Source organism: Haliotis asinina, chromosome 1, assembly GCF_037392515.1.
Source record: "Haliotis asinina isolate JCU_RB_2024 chromosome 1, JCU_Hal_asi_v2, whole genome shotgun sequence".
NCBI classification, from domain to species: Eukaryota; Metazoa; Mollusca; class Gastropoda; order Lepetellida; family Haliotidae; genus Haliotis; species Haliotis asinina.
Window position 1 is genome coordinate 78612542 of NC_090280.1, and position 23614 is coordinate 78636155.

The window sequence follows — 23614 nt, forward strand, 5'->3', positions numbered from 1 at the left end:
GGGTTGGTCAAAATGAAGTCTCCTACTCAAGATATTACGTTACTGGCGCATTTAGGAAACATGTAGAAGTGTATGGGTTGGTCAAAATGAAGTCTCCTACTCAAGATATTACGTTACTGGCGCATTTAGGAAACATGTAGAAGTGTATGGGTTGGTCAAAATGAAGTCTCCTACTCAAGATATTACGTTACTGGCGCATTTAGGAAACATGTAGAAGTGTATGGGTTGGTCAAAATGAAGTCTCCTACTCAAGATATTACGTTACTGGCGCATTTAGGAAACATGTAGAAGTGTATGGGTTGGTCAAAATGAAGTCTCCTACTCAAGATATTACGTTACTGGCGCATTTAGGAAACATGTAGAAGTGTATGGGTTGGTCAAAATGAACTCACCCACTCTCGATATCACTTTATATTTAAACAACCAATTGTGTAAATAGGTTAACATAGTTTGTACAGACATGATACTTACATGTTTACGTGGATTGTAGTTATCTTGTTTAAGAAATCCCAAAACGGGCGTTTGTCACTCAGTCGCAATGAGGGCCTTACCAAACAAAGTTTAAAACACTTAGCAGGGCCATTGCATCCATGGAGGTAGATGAAAGGTAGTATGTACAAACACTGACGACACCGCACTTGAAATTTGCATTCTGAGAAAAAAAAACATTAGTGGTAATTGTTTGTCATAATATCAACACTTATGACAAATGCAATGGAAGAGAAATGGCATTTTGTGTCGTATATGCTGCACACATGAATGTATATCTTTGCAAGGATTCTAGGTATTTTTGTCACCCGTGATGATCTGAGTTAGAATTGGTTCGAGGTGACAAACGGGATCAGGTCAGACTTGCTGACTTGAGTAACACATGTCACCGTATCCCATTTTCGTAGATCGATGTTCAAGATGTCGAACCGTAAAAAGGTCCGGGGTAGAATAGGCCTTCAGCAACCCATGCTTGCCATAAAAGGCGACTATGGTCAGGCTCGCTGACTTGGTTGACATGTGTCCTCGGTTTCCAATTGTTGTTGATCATTGGATTGTCTGGTCCAGACTCGATTATTTACAGACCACCGCCATAAATCTTGAATATTGCTGAGTGGAGCGTTAAACAAACAATGCCATACATCGATAAACAAGTTTCATCGAAATCGGTTATTGAATAAAATGGTTCAGACATACAGCTTATGTTAATTAGACCAACATTTTATAAAACAAAATGTAATCACAGTTAGAGTAAGCTATGGCCTTTGTTATGTTAATTGTAAATAGTAATTTGTCAACTACCTCTGACTCCAAGCGAAGGAAAGTTTTCCTTGAACTGTCTTGTTTAAGTTAAACTTTGAAACTTGCAATTGTGTATTTCATTACTGGAGATGAAGACTCAACAGACACTGTCTATTGATTTCCGTCTTGCTGTTTATCAAACTTTGTACTTCGATCCAGAACTAGTTTACTATGTCACAATTTCAGAAAACACAACAAATATATGCAATGAACTTATCACACGTTGTACATACAGGAGAGTTTAAATATCCAATCTTACACACACATTTTGTCAAGTGGAAGAATTCTGTTAATAATGCTATATTTAAACCATCGTAACTGGGCATTATCAGTTGATCGAAACGGAATTTATTTTATATTCCTCCATTCCATATCTATCATTCTATATTATTTCACTATTTCTCTCTCCCATTGGTGACTGACTGATGTCTTCTGAAACTTAGATCCAAATAAAACATTACAGTAGTATTTTGAGCACTTTGGGCTTTTCAGGAGCAAATAAATATTAAATGGTAACGCTCGTGCTGTTGGTTTATATCAGAATCAAGCTCATTTAAATATTTATTCAATGCATTTTTACCCCGTAAAATGTTAAATTGAATAATTACAGAAAATGCTATACATGCACGAGGTTTCGAATAATTTGGCCATCCTGATCTATATATACTTACTCAGATGTAAACACCAGATACACCTTTCATACTCTCACCTACACCCATTATATGTGTTGATTTCGTCGACTATATTGTCCTAATATACATATCTCAGAATATCATCTTCCATTACCACATGAAAGTGTGTGCACTCTTCCATGCACTTCTAGTGCTATACTTTAACACCGCACGGGCATTAATCAGAAAAAGCTGAAAAATATACCTTTTATTAATCAGGTTTTCCAGCGTCAGAGAAAGGCCCCATTTGCATATGAAAAGGAAACGTATTGCAGCTGACAAAATTATCCACGAAGAAGGTCACGTGTTGCGGCAGATGTTGCAGCCTAGATTTCCAGCGCTTGCTTACAGTCCATATAAGGTTTTACAGTCATGTGTACAGCTGTGAACATAGGTTTTAGTCCTCTAGTTGAAGGTTGACAGGAGGGCTGACACTGACAGGAGGAGGGTGTAGTAGCCTGGAGGACTGGATTCCCGGAGCACATGGCCAAACAGACACCGATCAACTGTAGAACACAAGGTATACTCTTTGATATCTACTTCTGAAGGTTCTATACACGTTAATATTAATCCTTTAATCCTCTCTCCCACCCTCTCACTGCCTGTTTCTCCCCCACCCCCCACCCTCTGTACCTCCCTTTCACAATTCCACATCTCCCCCTTCTCTCTCTCATCCTGCCCCTCTCTGTTTCTCTCTGTATGTCTCTCTTCCCCTCTCTCTATCTCCTCTCTCGTTATACATCTTTACCACCTCTCCCTCTCCCGCTCTCTTCCCTCTTTTTTCTCTCTCTTTCTCTCTCTCTCCCCATCTGTCTCTCTCATCCTGCCCCTCTCTGTTTCTCTCTGTGATTCTCTTCCCCTCTCTCTGTCACCTCTCTCGTTATATATCTTTGCCAACTCTCCCTCTCCCTCTCCCGCTGTCTCCCCTCTTTTTGTCTCTCTCCCTTTCTCTCTCACTCTTTCTCTCTCACTCTTTCTCTCTCCGTGTCCCCCCCCCTCTCTATATGCAACCCTCTCTCTCCCTTCTCCCTCTTTTTTGTTTATTGTGCGTTTTCACTATTTGTAATCAACACAGATAATAATCAACATATTGTAGATTCAGCAATTGTGGCACGTTTACATGTGTTATGGTATTGAAATCGTATTCCAATAATGAATGTACATGAAATCACATTTTACTGATGCTATGGGGCATGTTTTGTCAATATGTGAAGTAACGGATAACGCACATGAACAGCGCGATGTTGCAACAGTTGGTTAGTGGTTGTTCTTTGCGAAGAAGAAAAACCTAGTCAGTCTTTCATCAATTTTAATGTGTAATCTGAATTGCAGAAAACGAAATGTTATGTAAACTGGTTGAAGAGCGTTGTCAAACGTTGTTAAAACGTGCTTTTGCGTCAGTTGGTTAGTGGGCAGTGTCGCATTGCAGAAAAATGCCTATCTTGTGTCAGATGGTTGGTGGGCGTTCACAACGTTGCGGAAAACGTTGTGGATTGTCACACAGTGAATAGATGTTGACACAGAGGTGGAATACACACTCATTGTTGCAGTGTCAGATTGCTAGTTGACACTGTTAACATGGCCAAACACATTGTCAGAGTGGTTATCGTGTATGTTAAGACGAAGTCGCATCCAGTGTTGTTTCAGCAGTCAACATGGTACAACGCAACATATATGTTGTTGTCAGCATGGTAGAACACAATATATACGTTGTTGTCAAGATAGTAGAACACAATATACATATTGTTGTCAAGATGGTAGAACACAACATATATCTTGTTGCCAAGACAGCAGAACACATAAAATTAGTTGAGTCTGCTATCCGGTGGCGCTGTCAACGCTGTAGAACGCAATATGTATGTTGCCGTCAACACAGTAGAGCACAACATATATGTTGTTGTCAAGATAGTAGAACACAACATATATGTTGTTGTGAACATAGAACACATAAAGGTGGCTAATTCAGTTGGTCGGTGGCGTTGTCAGAACAGTAGAACACAACATGTATGTTGCTATCAGCACTGTAGAAAACAACTTATATGTGAGTCGGTTGGACGACTGACTGGCAACCAAATCGGTGTTGCAGGACGTTGGTGATAGCAAGTACTTTGTAACAGGAGATGCAAATGTGCAGGAAGTATTTGATCCCAACGTTAAGGTAATAGTTATTGTAGTAATCAATATAGTCGGTGTAGATATGTTAACAATATTGTAAATCTACATCAGTAATAGGTTTCACTTCTTTGGCTTCTACAGCCATTGTATAGATAATGTAGACAATGCACTTACCACTTTGGATACCACACCGCCCAAAGTACAGTGTAAGCTCACTCACTATCCATGATAAAATGCATCCTTGTTAATTTATACACGCGGACTGATGTTGGTTCTGACACCTTTTCTTGTTATCGAATCACCAGTCCCCATTACTGCCTCTTCGCATTTGGCCGTGTTGTAGATAGTAAATAGTATCATCATTTGGCCATGTTGTAGATAGTAAATAGTATCATCATTTGGCCGTGTTGTAGATAGTAAATAGTATCATCATTTGGCCGTGTTGTAGATAGTAAATAGTATCATCATTTGGCCGTGTTGTAGATAGTAACTAGCATCATCATTTGGCCGTGTTGTAGATAGTAAATACTATCATCATTTGGCCGTGTTGTAGATAGTAACTAGCATCATCATTTGGCAGTGTTGTAGATAGTAAATAGTATCATCATTTGTCAGTGTTGTAGATAGTAAATACTATCCTCATAACCGATTTCTAAATTGTAGACCCGTAAAGGTCCGGGATAGAATAGGCCCTCAGGAACCCATGCTTGTCATAAAAGGCGACTATGTTTGCCGTAAGAGGCGACTAACAGGACTTGGTTGACACATGTCATCGGTTTCCAATTGCTGTTGATCACTGGATTGTCTGATCCAGACTCGATTCTTTACAGACCGCCGCCATATAGCTGGAATATTGCTGAGTGCGACGTAGAACTAAACTCACTCACTCACTCTCTCTAAATTGTAAATAATGCTGCTACTACTCCCGTTCTTAATTTAAGCAAAAGGTAAAATGTGTACATGAAAAGTTGCTTTTGAGTATAATTGTATATTCAGAGTTGTGTATATGTTTATACTTGATCATAACTACATGGTTGAAACAATGACAAGGCGACATGAAATTAACTCATTCACTCATTACTGCCATTCAATTCTATATACACGTTCCAGTCACTAAGGACCCGTGAAGATCAGCGTTAGAATTGATCTTCAGCAACCCATGCTTGTCGTAAGAGGCGACTAATGGTATCGGGTGGTCAGGCTCGCTGATATGGTTGACACATGTCATCGTATCCCACTGCTTAGATCGATGTTCATGAGGTTGATCTCTGGTCCAGACTCGATTATTTACAGACCGACGCCATATAGGTCAGTGTTAATATACTGGGGCTACGGATCGTACGGATTCCTACTTTTCTTTCTCACTAAGGTGAGGTGTGTGCGGCATAAAACTAAACTCAATCACTTACTCCAATCAATAATCATCTAGTGTGTCTATAAACGAGGTCAGACCACATGGAACGTCTGAATGTGGAACATATGCTGATGTGCGAGATTGCCTTGTAACTGATAGGGTTGATATATACTGTATATGTACGTAATTATCGATTACGTATGTGTGACTGCCGATTAACTGTATTCGCAAATATGTATATACACTAATGCATGTATTATTTCAATTTAATCTATGTGATGTATGACCATGGTTTTCAAGAGACCTAGTCTGTGTTGTGGATAGATGTCAGTGCAACAGCTGTCATCTCCTCACTGACTGGCATTTTCCGCAAAGGATATACGCCTCATCCTGCTGCACAAGTTTAAAATATTCATATTTGCCTTGATAATAGGAACGTGAGCCAAGATGTGTCAATAAAGCAACACACATTTACCTATTTAAATGTTCACGCTTCATTCATATTTGAAAAATTAGAGACATCGTTAGACATGAAACCGTTGCTACATCTCCACAAGTTGTGACAGATACATTTGGGCCCTGGAATTTGGAAGTTCAATCAAACAAAATAGTATGACGTCGACGTTATGTGACATGGGAGAAGTAGATTCCTGTGCGTATCTGCATTACGCAAAAGTGTTGTGTAGAGTTACGTCCCTTCGTGAGGTCAGGAGATCATGTCATCTGATACTCGACTGCGTTTATCGTTCGTTTGAGGGTGATTACCTTTGGTTGTGAGATCCATGAATGACAAATATGTTATGACTGTGAACTTTTTGTTTTCAATCCATGGTTTAACTGACAAGTTATACACCCGAATCATTGTCCATATATGTTTAATCCAAATCAGTAACTAGCGTAAAGGAGTATTCTTTGCAAAAGTTAAAGTTTGATAAATACATCACCATGGACTCTGACTAAATCACTAATCGCTGGACATAACGATGTTCATATAAATACACTGGGTGTGGGTGCTCTCATACATTTTTATCATCGAAAGAAAGAGCGGTGGGATAGCCTAATGGTTAAACCGTTCGCTCGTCACGCTGAAGACCCGGGTTCGATTCCCCGTTTCTGGTGCCGTGATATTGCCGGAATATTTCTAAAAGAAGCGTAAAACAATACCTACTCATCTAAAGAAACGACTGAAGGGATTGGGTGGTCAGACTCACTGATTTGGCTGATGCATTATGTGGTATCTGAATTGCGGAAACCGCGGCTTATTGTGCAGATCTGGGTTATCTGATCCAAACTCGTTTACCTACGAGGTCATGTATAGTTGAATGTTGCTGTGTTAAGCGTGAAACAGCTATACACAAGTGGACATTATAAAGTCCCACTACCTACTGCTGCTATGACCAACGACTTTATTACGAGCGAACACCTGGTGTCATCGTATCCATTTCACAATGGATACGAGTTATGAAGTTTTGCGTGAGATACTCATCTAGATATCTCTATTTCACAGATATTGTGATCTAATTTATTGAATTTAGCATTTTAATCATTCGCATGCTACATTGGAGTGCCTGTTAGATTAATAGTGTCATTATTAACCATAATTTGCTTCATCATTCTAAATTAGTTGTTTTGTGAGACAAGCGGTGAACATTTGTAAACGATTCAACCACTGTAACAACATACTGATACTATCACTGTGGTTACCCTTGACCCGATTCTTTTATTGTGAAAAGGATGAAAAAATCGCCACAAAAACATGACTAAGAATTGCTCAGACCACCAGATCAATATCTCACAGCTCAGCATACTCATTTAATGATACGGGTTAGAACTGGTCTTCAGCAACCCATGCTTGCGCTAAAAGGCGACTAACGAGATTGGGCATTATAGGACACATCTCTTCGTATTCCACTTGCGTAGATCGATGCTCATAATTCTGATCACTGGTTTGTCTGGTCCAGATTCAATTTAAAGACCGCCGTCATATAGCTAGAACATTTGCTGAGTGCGGCGTAAAACTAAAGTCACAAACACCATTGAATAATCAACCAAAAGTGTCCGTATAAACGAGGTCCGGACAAGCGATGTATATTGCACCATTCTAGCATGGCCAACCACTTGGTCCGTTCGAATCTGGATCACATGCTGATGTACCAGCCAGCCTTTGACTGATGGGGCTGATATATACTGTATGTTATGTATTCTTCCTATATGTACACACACACACACACACACACACACACACACACACACACACACACACACACACACACACACACACACACACACACACACATACACACACATATATACATACACACACACATACATACACATAAACACACACATACATACTTACCCAGTAACCAACATCTATGTGAATTTTGTAAATGAAACGTTCAAGTTGGCTTTTCAATGGCATGGATCCGGTGTGACCCTTTTCCCTTTTTTTCGTTATTAGTTATGTCCGTTACACAGATTATATCATATGCTCAAATATTCAAAGTGATTCAAAAGACATACATAAGAAAGTATGGTTTGGTTGTTGTTTAACACCGCGCAATATTTCAGCTTGATCTACATGACGGCGGTCTGTACATAATCTGGACAAAACAACAGCATGAACACCGATCTACGCAATAGGTATACCATGACATGTGAACCGTGCCAGCGAGCTTGACCACTCGGTCCCGTTAGTCGCCTCTTATGACAAGCGTGGGTTACTGAAGACCAATTCAAACCCGGATCTTCAAACCCGTATCTTCAAATCCGCATATTCACTGGTACAGAAGAAAGTATAAGAATGAAAAGAGGAATGGCTACACATTTTTGCCTTCTTCTGGTAGCTCCGGTGTTTGTATATTCAATTAAAAAAACATTGCCTTGCCTTTGCATGGTTTTGGACAAGGCTATTTTTTTTTATTTGATAGTGATTCACTGAATTATTCTCACGAGATCATATAATTATCTCTGCTTTTTAGCAGATATTTCTGTGTCGTAGATGTCGGTTTTGTCACAACCCTGTTATCTCCTTGTCGACTGAGTGTGCCTTTGACCCGTGAAGCTTCCTGGATAGAACAGGCCTTCAACAACCCATGCTTGATCTAAAAGGCGACTGTTCTTGTCGTAAATGGTGACTAACAGGATCGGGTGGTCAGGCTCGCTGACTTGGTTGACACATGTCATCGGTTCCCATTTGCGCAGATCGATGCTCAAGTTGTTGATCACTGGATTGTCTGGTCCAGACTTGATTATTTACAGACCGCCATATAGCTCTAATATTGTTGAGTGCGGCGTAAAACTAAATTCACTCACTGAGTGTGCCGTGTAAAACGCAGCTACATCACTGAAACTGTCGTCTATTACGTACACATTCGCTGTCTTGAAATAAACCTGATGCGTCCAATTCCATTCAACTTACATATATACAAGTTACCTATTCCAAAAGACTTTAAGGCCAAAAATAACTCGTCACTAACAAATAACAGTTTACCACCCTTTCTGCACAAGACACAAGCGTAAAACTTACTATACTTACTTACTATATAAAAAGCCAGGTTCGCTGAAAAATGTTATGAAATTAAAGCAGTGCTTTGCGTGGGCGGTTGAAGGCGACCTAAATAAATATGTAGTTATCGATTGTACCCTGTAGAACAGCCTAGTGTATATCGATGAATATCAATCAGCTTACCTCGATATACAGCACATAACATTTACTTCAGCAAAAATGTCATATTTCCACATTGACATGCAGGTATAACCGTTACTTCATTACATAAAAATACGTTTTTACAGTAATGCTATGTTTCTTAGTACTATGTATTTATTTTTTATATTTTTTTTATTTTTCTTCGGAAAGAAAACTTCAACGTGATCATATGGTCTGTAGTGATGTGATTTACCGTTAATTGTTGGCGATCTATTGCCTGTTTTTGTATAGGTTTTTTTTCTCTTTAATAATATCCTTTTTTGATAGCATGATAGTTTTACCTTAATATCTGGGATACTTTAGTAGTTTTACTGTTTTTCGACAACAGGTATTTTCTAATTTTATTGATCTTAAATGTAAAGATTAATTGTTCTTTTCACGATATGGCTGCAACATTTCAGTGACAATATATATTAACTCACTCAAGCACTCAACATTATCATTTGTTTTCAGACACCTTCAAATTGGATTTCCCCATCTACTGGATGTTAAAGGTAAGTTGTATCGTTGTGACAAAATATTTGAGAATTCAAACATTGTGTCGTTTATCGAATATTTCCAGGAGTAAGAAAAAACAGAAAGCAAAACAGGTTCCTTTCGGCGTCAGTGGCGAACATGGGGTGAATATTACTTAAGATTATCACTATGTTACCAGGCGTTCTCGAAAAAAGGATGTTGGAAAGAAAGTAGCTATCTGGTTGCAGTAATTAAGCATGATATTCATTGTTGTCCTCCATTTTGAAGTAGGGTCTTGAATAGAGCTTTGTTTGTCATATACTAAATAAGCTAATAACATTTTAACACATCAGTTTTGCATTAGAACTCATTGGAAATATTTGATTTACATCTGCTTGATATAAAAAGTGTATGCACATTCCCTGCCGATGGAGACAGGCAGAGAAAGAACGATAAACGATCTTTGCAAATGAAAGAAAATTTTGGTTAATCTCATCACAATTTCCGTTTTAGATTTGTTTGATATGTCCTTAGATATACACGTGCTATGTCCATGTTAACATTTGAGGAAGTAATAAAATATGTTGACTCTCCTTCGTGGTCACGATGGAGACCGTTTATTTAACTGTGGACCAAGATTGACAAATTTTATGGATAACAACTTCAATATTACGATAGTGCGACATTTCGGTAGAGATTCTTGCACCTTTGTCAAGCAGAAAACAACGCAAACAAGTTAACTGTGGACACGTGAAAATCCGGGTCAGACGTGGTCTTCAGTCACTCATACTTACAATGCTTGCTTAATACAGCATCTTCATTAACACTAGCCAGACCTTTCCTCATTAACTGGATACCAAGTAGATTAGACCCGTGAAGGTCCGGGGTAGAATAGGCCTTCAGCAACCCATGCTTGCCATAAAAGGCGACTATGCTTGTCGTAAGAGGCGACCAACGTAATCGGGTGGTCAGGCTCGCTGACTTGGTTGACACATGTCATCGTATCCCAGTATCGTAGATCGATGCTCATGCTGGTGATCACTGGATTGTATGGCCCAGACTCGATTATTTACAGACCACCGCCATATAAATGACATATTTCTGAGTGCGACGTTAAACAAATCAAACTAATCTAGCTGTGGAAATCTGGATGGACTAATTGAGACTTTGTAATGCGTGTCTGTTAATACTTCAACGGTAACAGTTCGTTTTATAGAGACATCCAATCTGACGAAGTTTATTGGAGAACAGATTCTTGAAAATTAACAGTATCAGTGACAAAAATAGTGCCCTCTTCAATTCGCTGTAAATGTAGTTCACTGTGTATAAGCCGCAATCATATTTCAGAGAGTGCGCACCATGAAGTCTTATCTTATGAATGATACTGAAAACTAAATTGCCAATGATTTGTATTAGCTAATTATCGGAGTACAGAAGGTGTTCATGAAGACTTAGTAAGATATATCACATTATTAATATTACTGACATTTTGTGTATATACAAAAAGTGTAGTAGTACTCTATCTTCATAAATACTTATACTTCCTGACAAAAGTGGGTCTTGCGGTTTCTCAATCTTGGCAAAGTAATTCGTTAATTACCGTCAATTATCTAAATCATATTTTCCCACAACTATGCCTTGATTAATATGACCGTTTATCTATAAACGATATCGTTTAAATCTCAGCTTCCATTGATGTAGTACGCTAATGTTTATTTTCTTTCCTTACAGGCGCAAGGCCGGGGCAAGTCTGGGCAAACATATACTAATCAGTTATCAACATGTGGAGAGTATAATTGATTTGTCATTTTGCTGGACGACCAATCATTTGTGCAATTACCTATGAAGCACCGAATGCAGTAATATACGGCGGGCGGCTCCAGTCGCCCAGATTTCGAACGGTTTCTCTCACCATTGAAATATTTCCTTTCTTGCAAAAGTTCTTCAGCAGTGTTGCATTCTCAAATCTACGGGTTCGTAACAAAAGCTTAACCTTTGGTTCATCGTCACTCAAAAGACGTCAGTTCCTGACTGAACCTCCATTGAAGAGCCACAAGGTTCAATTTGGACGCCCAAATAGCATGTAATTCAAGCCGCGACCAGTAATTGTTGACCAGCGATGGATATAGTAAACATAAACGTGTCAGGGAAAAAATTCACAATTCGTAAAAGCGTTCTACTACGGTTTCCGCAGACAAAGCTTGGACGTCTGACCGAAAAATGGCCAGAGTACAATCCGGAGGAAAACGAGTTCTTTTTCGACAGAAATCCAAAAGTGATGCTGTCAATTTTCGACCTGTATCGCACTGGAGAACTACATCTTCCAAAAAATGTTTGCAGTTTTACAGTGAAAACAGAACTGGACTTTTGGCAGATTGACGAATCGTTGATATCCGAATGCTGCTGGAAGACATACACAACGACACTGAAGGCCAAGGCTGTGATAGACGTGATAGAGAGGTCTCTGAACGAACATCCCTTCGTCAAAAGAGAGGAACTGACCACGAGGCAGCACTTTTGGATGACTATGGAGTTCCCCCAGCACTCCATTGTTTCAAAGGTAACACCACGTAAATCACAGAATATCCGTTTTCAATCGCAGAATATGTGTACAGTTTACATAAAATGCGAAAATGTGTTCAATCGTTAGCATGAGGGATGGTATAAATCCTGTTTGGGATGCGAGGGAACAAAAGTATCATAAATCCCCACGGTGCATATGTATGGGAGTTTAAACCCGTTGCTAGCTATCGGTCTCTTATCATTTTTTAAAAATTCGTATGGTTAATTCTGAATTCTGTATTTTTGCATTTTTTTCCTGAGCTAGATATTAGCTGTTATTCGATAACACGATTTTCGATGTTTATACAAATTAAAATTTCAGTATATATTTGACTCTTCACTCTTTGGTTGAAATATTGTCCACCTGGCGTTACTTTATTATTTCATTACTCACTCACTCACTCAAAGGTTAAGTTTAACATAGTATAGTAGTGAAGCCGACAGAGAGAACTATTGCAGGTAGTGGGTGATTGAGTGTGGTTTTACTCGTCGTTTAGCAATATTCCACCAATATTAGCGGCGGGTGACTTCAGGAACGGGTTTCAAACATTGTACCAATGAAGAAAATCATACCTGGGTCTATACATTTTAATGGGTTCCAGTGATATTATCACTGAGTGAGTGAGTTTAGTTTTACGCCGCACTCAACAATATTACAGCTATGTGGCGGCGGTCTGTAAATAATCCGGTTTGGACCAGACAGTCCAGTGATCAACAACATGAGCATCGATCTGCGCAGTTGGAAACCGATGACATGTGTCAACTAAGTCAGCGAGCCTGACCACCCGATCCCGTTAGTCGCCTCTTACGACAAGCATAGTCGCCTTTTATGGCAAGCATGGTTTGCTGAAGGCCTATTCTACCCTGGGACCTTCACGGGTCTATTATCATTGAGCTTCGTGAAAGACGCTAAGCCACATGTCTTTGCTTCCGTTTTAAAGCCGCACAGAGCAAAAGTTTAGCTAAAAGATGTCTGCATCCAACAAAATAAAGACTGATATTTACAATTTGTCGTCATGCTGCTGACGTATTGCTGAATTTAGCTTCGAACAACTGACCATCAAACTATACTCCGGAAAAGACCTCACAGCGAATACCATTGCTCCTGTATGCGAAGAAAAATTGTAGTTTGAGGACTACAATAACCCCCTCTCTAACTTGATTTTATATGCTCTTAGCGACAGGAATAACGCCCAACTTTGTGTGCGAATATTGAGATGCAACCTTGACACAAGAGTGTGTTTTTTTCTGCGTATGTATGATTATAAATTTTAAGTCGCAGCGGTGGTGTGGCCAGATGGCTCAAAGGTTAGGACACACCAAAGCACTGTCTCGATTTGATGAATACAATATCTGAAGGACGTTTTGGTGTCCTCCGGCGTGATATTACTGGAATGTTCCTACATTGGCGCATAACACGACCCTAGAAACTGGTATGATGCTTAGGGAACTTTAGTTCATGACATGTCTGTATCATATGCGTGTAATCCTCAAAATACATCAGAATATGCACAACTTGTTTATCAGTTTATGCCACAGGGACATTTCATACCATCACAGTGAGTGAGTTAAGACTTAAGTTAAGTGAGTTAAGTCATATCGGCAATATTTCAGCCATATCGTGACTCATACCATCATAGCTGGGCCATTTCATTTAAACATTGGTTTAACACGCTTGCGCCATGACGTGGTTGCTCGTTTCTGTCGTTTGTTTATACTCTCTTACCTTTAGGCATCTCTACCCTGGCTACACGGTTCGTGTTTGTTACTATTATCCTTAAGTTCCTTTATAGTATTGCGTTGAATAACAAAGTACTCCTATTTATACATAGGGAATTAGGGTAATTAATACATAATTACATAATACATCAAACAATCCTACCCACTCTACTTTGCCAAGCTACCCACTATGCTTTTCGACTCGCCATACTGAATTTGGCATCAGATTTGATACTTGACGTCTGGTCATCCCATAGTTTCTTATTTGTTTTATCAAAGATACATTTAACAGTTAATGTTTATCAATACGCATTTAAACAAGATAAGTATAGGTAATAATACCCAAATAATTTGCTCCTTGAAATAACTGTTAAAGAATTCACTGATTATCAGCATGAAACAGTATATCAGACTTGCAGGTTTAACGCCTGTGGATATTTATCTAAACTCTACGATATCGAATGTAGTTCTATTTTAATCTCCAACTGTTCCGCCAAGGACAGATGCCATTATATACTCATCAATATATCAGAAAATATGCGTAAATAGCCTTGAGATCAACAAATGGAGGTTGATTTTTCCGATTGCAATGATGCACATACGAGTTCTGAATGCACTGTGTAGAATCAATCACAGCGTGAATAATCTTTAAGTGAGCCATCTTGCCATTTAAAAAAATTGTTTCGTTCGTAATTAATATCAGTTTTAGACTTGATTTGCTATGGACACAGCAAGCACAATGAACACGTGAACAAGTGTCAAGAAGTGCCCGTGGGCTGTCGGAAGGTCTTGATGGGCATGTTGAGTATTCATTCTTACTTTTGGTTTTCGAGGCCTGTGAGAAGGTCTTTATGGGCGTGTAGGTATGTCATGCTCTGCTGTTGGTTATATCATGCTCTGCTGTTGGTTACACACGGACTATGAGAAGACCTTGATGTGCGTGTAGGTATATCATGCTCTGCTGTTGGTTACACACGGACTATGAGAAGACCTTGATGTGTGTGTTGGTATATCATGCTCTGCTGTTGGTTACACACTGACTATGAGAAGACCTTGATGTGCGTGTTGGTATATCATGCTCTGCTGTTGGTTACACACGGACTATGAGAAGACCTTGATGTGCGTGTTGGTATATCATGCTCTGCTGTTGGTTACACACGGACTATGAGAAGACCTTGATGTGCGTGTTGGTATATCATGCTCTGCTGTTGGTTACACATTGACTATGAGAAGACCTTGATGTGTGTGTTGGTATATCATGCTCTGCTGTTGGTTACACACTGACTATGAGAAGACCTTGATGTGCGTGTTGGTATATCATGCTCTGCTGTTGGTTACACACTGACTGTGAGAAGACCTTGATGTGCGTGTTAGTATATCATGCTCTGCTGTTGGTTACACACTGACTATGAGAAGACCTTGATGTGCGTGTTGGTATATCATGCTCTGCTGTTGGTTACACACTGGCTATGAGAAGACCTTGATGTGCGTGTACGTATATCATGCTCTGATGTTGGTTATCGCGTATATGTGTCTTCCACTGTTAGCTACATGTAGGCTGTAGAAGACGTTGACTGGCATATAAGTGTATCTTCCCGTTTGGGTTACACAAGGGCTATGAGAAGGCCTTGATTGGCGTGTGGGTTATTCATCTTCCCCTGTTGGTATCACATGATTTGTGAGAACTCCTTGATGGATGTAGGCTATTAATAATCATCATCTACTGTTGGTGACACATGAAAGGTCTTCTATGGACGTACAAGTGCATCATGTTCCCCTGTTGGTATCATTTCAACTATGACAAGACCTGTATGGACATTTAAGTACATCGTTCGGTCCTGTTGGGAACATTTGGTCCAAGACAAGGACTTGATGGTCGAGTAAGGACATCCTCATCCACTGCTGGCTATACTTGGACAACGGGAAGGCCAACATGTACATATGTCTCTCTTATTTGTAGCATGTGGACGGCTTTGACAATAATGTTCAGGGGAGATGAGACGTGAAGGTATGAACACCGATGGGAAGATCCACTACGTCTCGTTTGCACCACCTCTTATGTCATCTACATAGTCATGGGAAGATCCACACGTCTCGCTTGCACCACCTCCCATGTCATCTACATAGTCATGGGAAGATCCACTACGTCTAGCTTGCACCACCTCCCATGTCATCTACATAGTCATGGGAAGATCCACTACGTCTAGCTTGCACAACCTCCCATGGCATCTGCATAGTCATGGGGAGGACCCACTTCGAGCTTGCGTCACCTTCCATATCACTTGTGTTGGATATTCACTCTCTGGGAAAAATAAGTGCATGTTTTTAACTGTCAACGAAGAAGCCTTTGCCTATTGTCACAGAAAGCATGATTATGTTGTTCTGGGTTGATATTACACCGTCAATTCAGGGTGGGCAAATTTAATCTGCTATATTAAAAACGTATTGATATTTTTATTTTGTCACTCAGATAAATATTAACACACAACCATGCATGGCTGCGCATGGCTAACATGACGATAAATGTATATCAGGTTGATGTGACAGATGTCATATCTTTATATCTTTATATTATATGTACTGCCTTTACTAGCAATACAGAAGGTGATACTGGTGGTGATAACAGAAGATGAAAGATAATTAATGTGATACATTTTGATTAATATTGTAAATTAGGTTACTTAAAACAAAAATTAAAACGGTGCTGACTACATCATAAACATGTGTTGATGAAACACACTCTAACAGTGATGATACGAGGTGTCCATGGAAAGATGAGCGCATCCTACTTCACTCGTCAAGAACACACGCAGAGGCAAGTCATCGTAGCAAAACAGGCAAATAGGTACTTGCATTCTGGTCAAATACTGTCAGGCTCAAATCTCGAAACAAACTTACGTTTTACAATTTGGAACAGTTGATTTTTTAACTCAAATAATCTATCTAATCTAACTCAAATTGTCTACTGTGTTTGAGTTTAATATCGATTTCAGTTCATTGTGGGAAATGCATTTTGCTATTTACAGTTTTTTGTGATTTATTATTTTCTCGGTTTCCATGGAAACGATTCGGACATAGTCTCAAAAGGGAGGGATGGGTTTTGCTCCGGAGCACAACTCGAAAACGTCTTGATATCTTTCAACAGATCTTGGCAGAAATATGAGACAGATCCGGAAGTGGTGCATTGTGATGTTTACAGATCTATGCCATTTTTATTTTTCACGATTTCCACGGAAACGATTCATACTTGATCTGAAAAACATCAAGTAACCATCAGACGATTTGTCGTTTCAAATATGTAGGGGCCGGGGGGATATGTCATCTTCTGATGACTTTTGTTCAGCATGTTCTCCAATTTGAGTATTAAAATCTCTAAACTCAGTCATAACTCAGACTTAAGTCTGTCTCGGGGAATCTAGGAATTATATCAAAGTAACATCAACCGTCAATATTCCAAGTTTATCTCCATCGTTATTTCATCAGACGATTAAATCACTAACAATGAACATACATGTCTATTTACTTAAGTAAGCATGTTAAAAAGCTGATTAACAGTATCAACAATGATCAAATATATCATGAGAATTCTAGGAGTATATCCTGATCACAATGATCCTTTGGACGTCCTAGGTATGTTGACTTGATGGTGTCATGACGCAACGTTTTCATCCTTTCTTGACCTGCCACAGTTGGAAAGAGTCAGGCAGGCAGGCAGGCAGGCAGGCAGGCAGGCAGGCAGGCAGGCAGGCAGGCAGGCAGGCAGGCAGGCAGGCAGGCAGGCAGGCAGGCAGGCAGGCAGGCAGGCAGGCAGGCAGGCAGGCAGGCAGGCAGGCAGGCAGGCAGGCAGGCAGGCAGGCAGGCAGGCAGGCAGGCAGGCAGGCAGGCAGGCAGGCAGGCAGGCAGGCAGGCAGGCAGGCAGGCAGGCAGGCAGGCAGGCAGGCAGGCAGGCAGGCAGGCAGGCAGGCAGGCAGGCAGGCAGGCAGGCAGGCAGGCAGTGATATTGGTTTTACGCCACTTCTAGCAATGTTCCAGCAACATCACGACGGACTAAAATGAACTTTACACATTGTACCTATGTGGGAAATCGAACCCGGGTCTTCGGAGGATTGACTGTCGAACGCTTTTACCACTAGGCTATCACTATTACATGCATCAGACTTCTCGGACGTAGTACATGTACTTACAGAACACTTTGATGTGTCGGGAGAACACACAAGAGATTGAACAGCTGTGGTCAGGTATATATTGATGAGTCCTTTACAACAATGTCGTGTAGTGAATATCTATCAACTAATCTAATACCTACAATTGTTTGAAGTGCGGTGTAAGTAGGGAGACACGGCTTTCCATTTTACCATACATAGATGTGTAACAATGCAGGCACAAATGTCTCATTTCCGAGAGTACGTTTGTCCGAAGAGGCCCCGAGTACCCGGAGTCTTTAATCACTGTGACATGGTTCAATGCCAAATGCGTGGTTTGATGCTGATGATATCGGTCACTTGTTTGTTTGGTTTACACATGATTATTTACAAATATATGTCATACAGTTAGATGTCATGGTGGGTACCCCCACCCAACTGGTGTGGTGGTTTTCCTCTGATGTTGGACCGTTCGCTCGTTCGCTCGTCAAACCAAATGTTGCAGTGCTGTTGAATTGTCCGGCAGTTATTTTCATCAGATATGTTAGTCCGCTGTGTGGGATAATTTACCAAGTTCTTTTATGAAACAAATAAAATTCTAATTATTACATTTAGCGGTTATGCATTTCAGGCTTTCTCGCTGCAAGGGAAGTCTTTCTTCCACCTGCGCTAGGCTCTTGTGTTGGGCGTTTGATTCAAACATGGTGATGGTGTGTTTCAGGACCCTTGTTTTTCGCTGTTTTTGACAAAGTTTCATTTCACTCAAACTAAACATGCTTCACCGCATGTTCCAACATGTCGTTTATAAGTGTGTCTCGATATTTTTTGTTTGTAGTATATATTACCATCGGGTATGGAAATGCGAAATGAACATGTTCTCATGTGACAATTAATATTTCTTGATTACCAAATGTTTACACAAAAACACGGTGAGTTTAGTTATGGTAAATGAAGGGCCACATTTCCATGCGATTAACTGTAGTGAACCACTGCTGAGAACGGCTGATCATTCATAACTAATAGCCCAATTGTAGAAAGTCACCCTCATTAGCAGTAGACCCTGGGATTTCCTGTGACTTATGCAGTAAGGACAGAGTGTAGTCACACATGCATATACCAGTGTGATTAAAGGGGTGCCATTACGTGCAAACATCTGCACCTGGAATGAGTGAGTTCAGGCACTCAGAAATAATCAAGGTATATTCGGCAGTCTGTAAATACTCTTGTCAACCAAGTGAGCGAGCCTTACCTCCAGTTGCCTCTTACGACAACCATGGATTGCTGAAGGCCAGTTCTTACCTGTGCCTTCACGGGTCCACAAGGAATGAAACAAGAGGGAAGTTTCAAGTACAAAGTAACACTTTCAACTTTATGAAGAATTACAGTGATGTTAAGAGGTGTTGCATGGTTCTTGGTGTTGCATGGTTCTTGGTTTTGCACGGTTCTTGGTGCTGCATGGTCTACCCTAATGCTTACGTTATGCGTGGACATATAACACTGACGACATGAGCGATAACAAGCATGCCCAACTCTGGGGGTAACGTCCTGGATATGTTTGTTCATTTTTGTTACCTGATCCATAGTGATGGTATGGAGGCGATTTGTAAATAATCACAGAGAATCCAGTTATCAGCATCAGCAGCATACATCTAAGAAATTAGAATAACACGATGACATGGGTCCAGCTGATCCTATTAGTTGCCAAGCATGGGTGACTGAAGTGCAATTCTAACCCGAATATTCTTGGGTCTAAGAATAATGAACTATTTAGCTGAACTAGTGAATTTTTTGGATGCATTGGTGCTTATCTCATGGGTGACCGTTTTTCCTAGTCCGGTATACAGAGGATTACCTTGGTTGACAGTTACGTTACATCGGTAATATCTCAGCCACGAAAACAATTTACCCAATAAAAAATGAAAACTGAAAACAGTTTGTTCCATAAACAAAAAACCTGTTGACAATAGACAATAAACATACTAGACAATCACAGATATGAACATAAAACTAGCATGTAAACCCGAATCAATGTAATTGAAGAAGACAAAATAATATAACACACGGGCTATAGATCACCAACCATATTGTGTCGCATTAATCTTCACATTATTGATGTTTGTATCAGGCTTGTACAGTTCACTCCAAATTGCTTTCATCGACCAATAAACGTATCCCATTGATAACTAAAGCCAAACGCAACACTCACTAATACGTTTTTGCCGTCATACGATAATAACAATACAGTATGTTGAGTGAGTGAGTGATTTTAGTGTTACGCCGTACTCAGCAATATTCCAGCTATATGGCGACTGTCTGTAAATAATCAAGTCTGGAACAGACAATCCAGTGGTCAACAACATGAGCATCGATCTGCGCAGTTGGGAACCGATGACATGTGTCAACCAAGTCAGCGAGCCTGACCACCCGATCCCGTTAGTCGCCTCTTACCACAAGCATAATCGCGTTTTATGGCATGCATGGGTTGCTGAAGACCTATTCTACCCTGTGACCTTCACGGGTAACAGTATGTAGAAGTTCTTGCGGGGCATTTAGAAGTTGGTATACTAATATAAGACAAAATGTCATGGATGTCTTCATTATTATTTACACATTTACATTTTTTTATTTTTCTGGACTATTCGTCGGGTTGTTTTGTGCGATGTGAAGTCAGTTTAGTCGCTTACGTGATACAATATCATGTGGATTAATACCGTAAATTAGTTATCTCTAACCCGGAACAACGAATGGCCCCTGACCGACATCCGGGCGTCTGTACAAACATCCCTGCAAAGTAAACACATGGAAATGCGCGATATTTGTTTTCCGTGATTTGAGTCTTGGGCAGTCGTGCAAGCACAAAGGCGACGCCTGCAAACATTCTGTTCTTTCAACCCTTTCCATGCTCCGGAAATCTGATATAAATCCATGGTACAGAACATTGCTAGCTTTTCCAACTTGATTTCGTAAAATAGTCAAGTGTGCTGAATGAACGTATCGCTACAAATTTTCATAAAAGAGCTTGTAGTCTTGTAATTCAGCAATGCTCCTGCAGTGTGGCGGCATGACTTGGATCAAACATTCAGGGTACGACAAAATGTTAGTAACCAAACTGCCCGACCTGACCATTCGACCAATGATACTAGGTACGGACCGAAAACTCAAGAAAAGACTAATAGATTATAAATTCACAGTCCAGAACATGTGCATTGAAATTCGTTCCATGTTTGCCATGACATTTCTAGTGTCTTTGGGGTGAACCGAGAGCGAAAATATGCACATTGAGCAATGTATCGCAACAACGTTTTTCATATTACTGATATGTTACCATAAACACTGTAGCACTCAAACCTCAGTTTAACTTAATACCTAAATAACTTTAACCTCAAAGAATAATTAAATGGTTAATCTAAAGAAAAAGAACGAAAACGTTACTTTCTTCAGAGAACCGACGATGGTAAAATTGTTTAAGTTTAACTTGTTCGTTTGACGTTAACAATTGTAAATGGGGTCGTTTTCAAGATTCTGGTAAACAGTCCTCGGGAAATCAATATGCAGGCACAAGAAAAATATCTGGAGAAACACAACCCGGTATATGATGTCACTGATGAACCGTTGTTTGTTTAGGTTTTGTCTGAAACTAAAACTTGACATTAGTTTAATGACTGATATACGTGTCATGCAGATCAGATCCTGACGTGTCCTGACGTGTCTAAATTCAAAGTATGTTGCAATCGAAAGATCGAAATAGTCATACAAACATAAACATCAAATGAATATAAAGGGAATAAAGGGATATATTGGGTTTGAAATCAGAAACTAAAAATCATGTTGAAAATATTGATGTAATGCTACCTTCTTTGTTTTTCTTTACTTTTTTTCCAAAGATCATTTCCCTGTTCTTTACAAGTTGCGTTTCTAACGATCCTCATGTATGTTCAGATATGGTTCACGATCTACATGCTCTTCGTGTCAATGGTGGTCATCATCGCCTGTCTGTACACAATACCACAACTCCGGGAACCTTTGAGGGAGGACGATTCCCATCTCGAAACCGACTCCATCCTGGAAATGCTGTTGAAATCTGAGATGAAAGGCACCATCTACACCCTGGATCTTGTCTGCTTGGTGTTCTTCACTGTTGAGCTGCTTATCAAGTTTGCCATTTGCCCCGAAAAGAAACGATTTTTTACGTTCGGTCTGAACAATCTGGACATGGTATTGGCATCAATTATGTGGCTTGCAGTCATTTTAGATCACATACCTGCAGTTGAACGATTTCATACTGCTCATACTGTACTACGGGCCTTGTTCTGCTTAAACGTGTTGCGTATATTCCACCTAGGAAAGTCGTCCAATGTTATGAAATTATTGCTATTCACAATGAAAGCCAGTTTAAGTGCGTTTGGTCTGCTTTTGGTTACCTTAACGATGGCTGTTGTCATATATGCCACTCTTGCTTACTTTGCGGAGGTGGCCACCAAAGCAGATACATTCAGTAACATTCCGTATGCAATATGGTGGACCATTATAACCATGACTACGGTTGGTTACGGAGACTTCTTTCCTCAATCCTGGGCGGGATATGTAGTTGGAGTTATCTGCTCTTTGTCTGGAATTTTACTAATTGCTATGCCTATTGCCATTATCGCGTCCAATTTTGATGCTTTTTATTCAAACATGCCAGCTGCCGAACAGCGAATTCGAAGGAAACGCCTCGACGATATAGAGGCGGAACGGTTGAAATTAAGCAACAGTACTGGTACAGATCCCCATTCCATAATTCTGAAAACTGGCCAATATCCACCCAGTAATGCTCCAGCTGATTAGTTTGAGCCTTGGTACCTGAGTTCTTATGTCAGGAAGTGACTACTAGATATCTTTGAGGTGCAGGGGCTGAGTACTTGAGTTAATGCTTTTCCAAAAATCTAACTCGCATCTGAAAGAATATTTGACACATTATGAAGACGTTTTGTTTCGGAATTCATTCAAAATCGAACATACAACGGATGGGTTTAACGTTGTTGTGAACTGTATCCCATTATATCACAGCGTGTCAAGTTGGTGTGGAGAAAAGCTAGATGTGATACATGCATCAAATATCAAACACTGTCTTGGTGATGACAAGCCTAGAGACATAATCTGGGTAGAATGGAATTTGAACCCATGATCATAGATGTCCGACATGCCCAAGGACGAAACAGTGAAAAACTGTTACTTGTGCTTTGGACGAGGGGGCCACTTTCGTCCCTTGTCACACATGCTTCCAAATCAATGCATCAAACATAGATATAAATGAGGCCATTGGAACAATATCTGACTCAGCTGCAAAATACTGTGCAATGACGACAGCAGTTTAAGCAAGAAGGATTTATATGAACTATTTTAAACGAGATTGTGCGTTATTTTGTTTGGTACAAATCCCAACAAATTGATGTTATGCCCATTTGTCCAGACAAGACAGTCCCTGACTAAGTTGATGTACAAACAGATATATTAGTCAGAAAAGCCCATTGTTGGAATCACAGGTGTATAGTTCCGTAGTAAGGTGTTTCAACCACAGCACCAGCACCATACACACGCTTGTAAATGCCACATA

At 40.0% G+C, this 23614-nt stretch overlaps 1 protein-coding gene and 1 long non-coding RNA gene across 2 annotated transcripts; both read left to right on the top strand.

Moving 5' to 3' along the window:
- Nucleotides 1-2390: 2390 nt before the first annotated feature.
- Nucleotides 2391-11407, top strand: LOC137283179 (uncharacterized). The gene is made up of 3 exons (XR_010956851.1): nucleotides 2391-2481; nucleotides 9593-9633; nucleotides 11327-11407. It is a non-coding gene; the product is annotated as an uncharacterized lncRNA (long non-coding RNA).
- Nucleotides 11408-11640: 233 nt separating this feature from the next.
- On the top strand, nucleotides 11641-22910 carry LOC137283169 (potassium voltage-gated channel protein Shaw-like). The gene is made up of 2 exons (XM_067814614.1): nucleotides 11641-12155; nucleotides 21958-22910. Exons 1-2 carry the CDS (start codon nucleotides 11715-11717, stop codon nucleotides 22843-22845), a joined length of 1329 nt encoding a protein of 442 aa, XP_067670715.1. The 5' UTR covers nucleotides 11641-11714; the 3' UTR covers nucleotides 22846-22910.
- The last annotated feature ends 704 nt before the right edge of the window (nucleotides 22911-23614 follow it).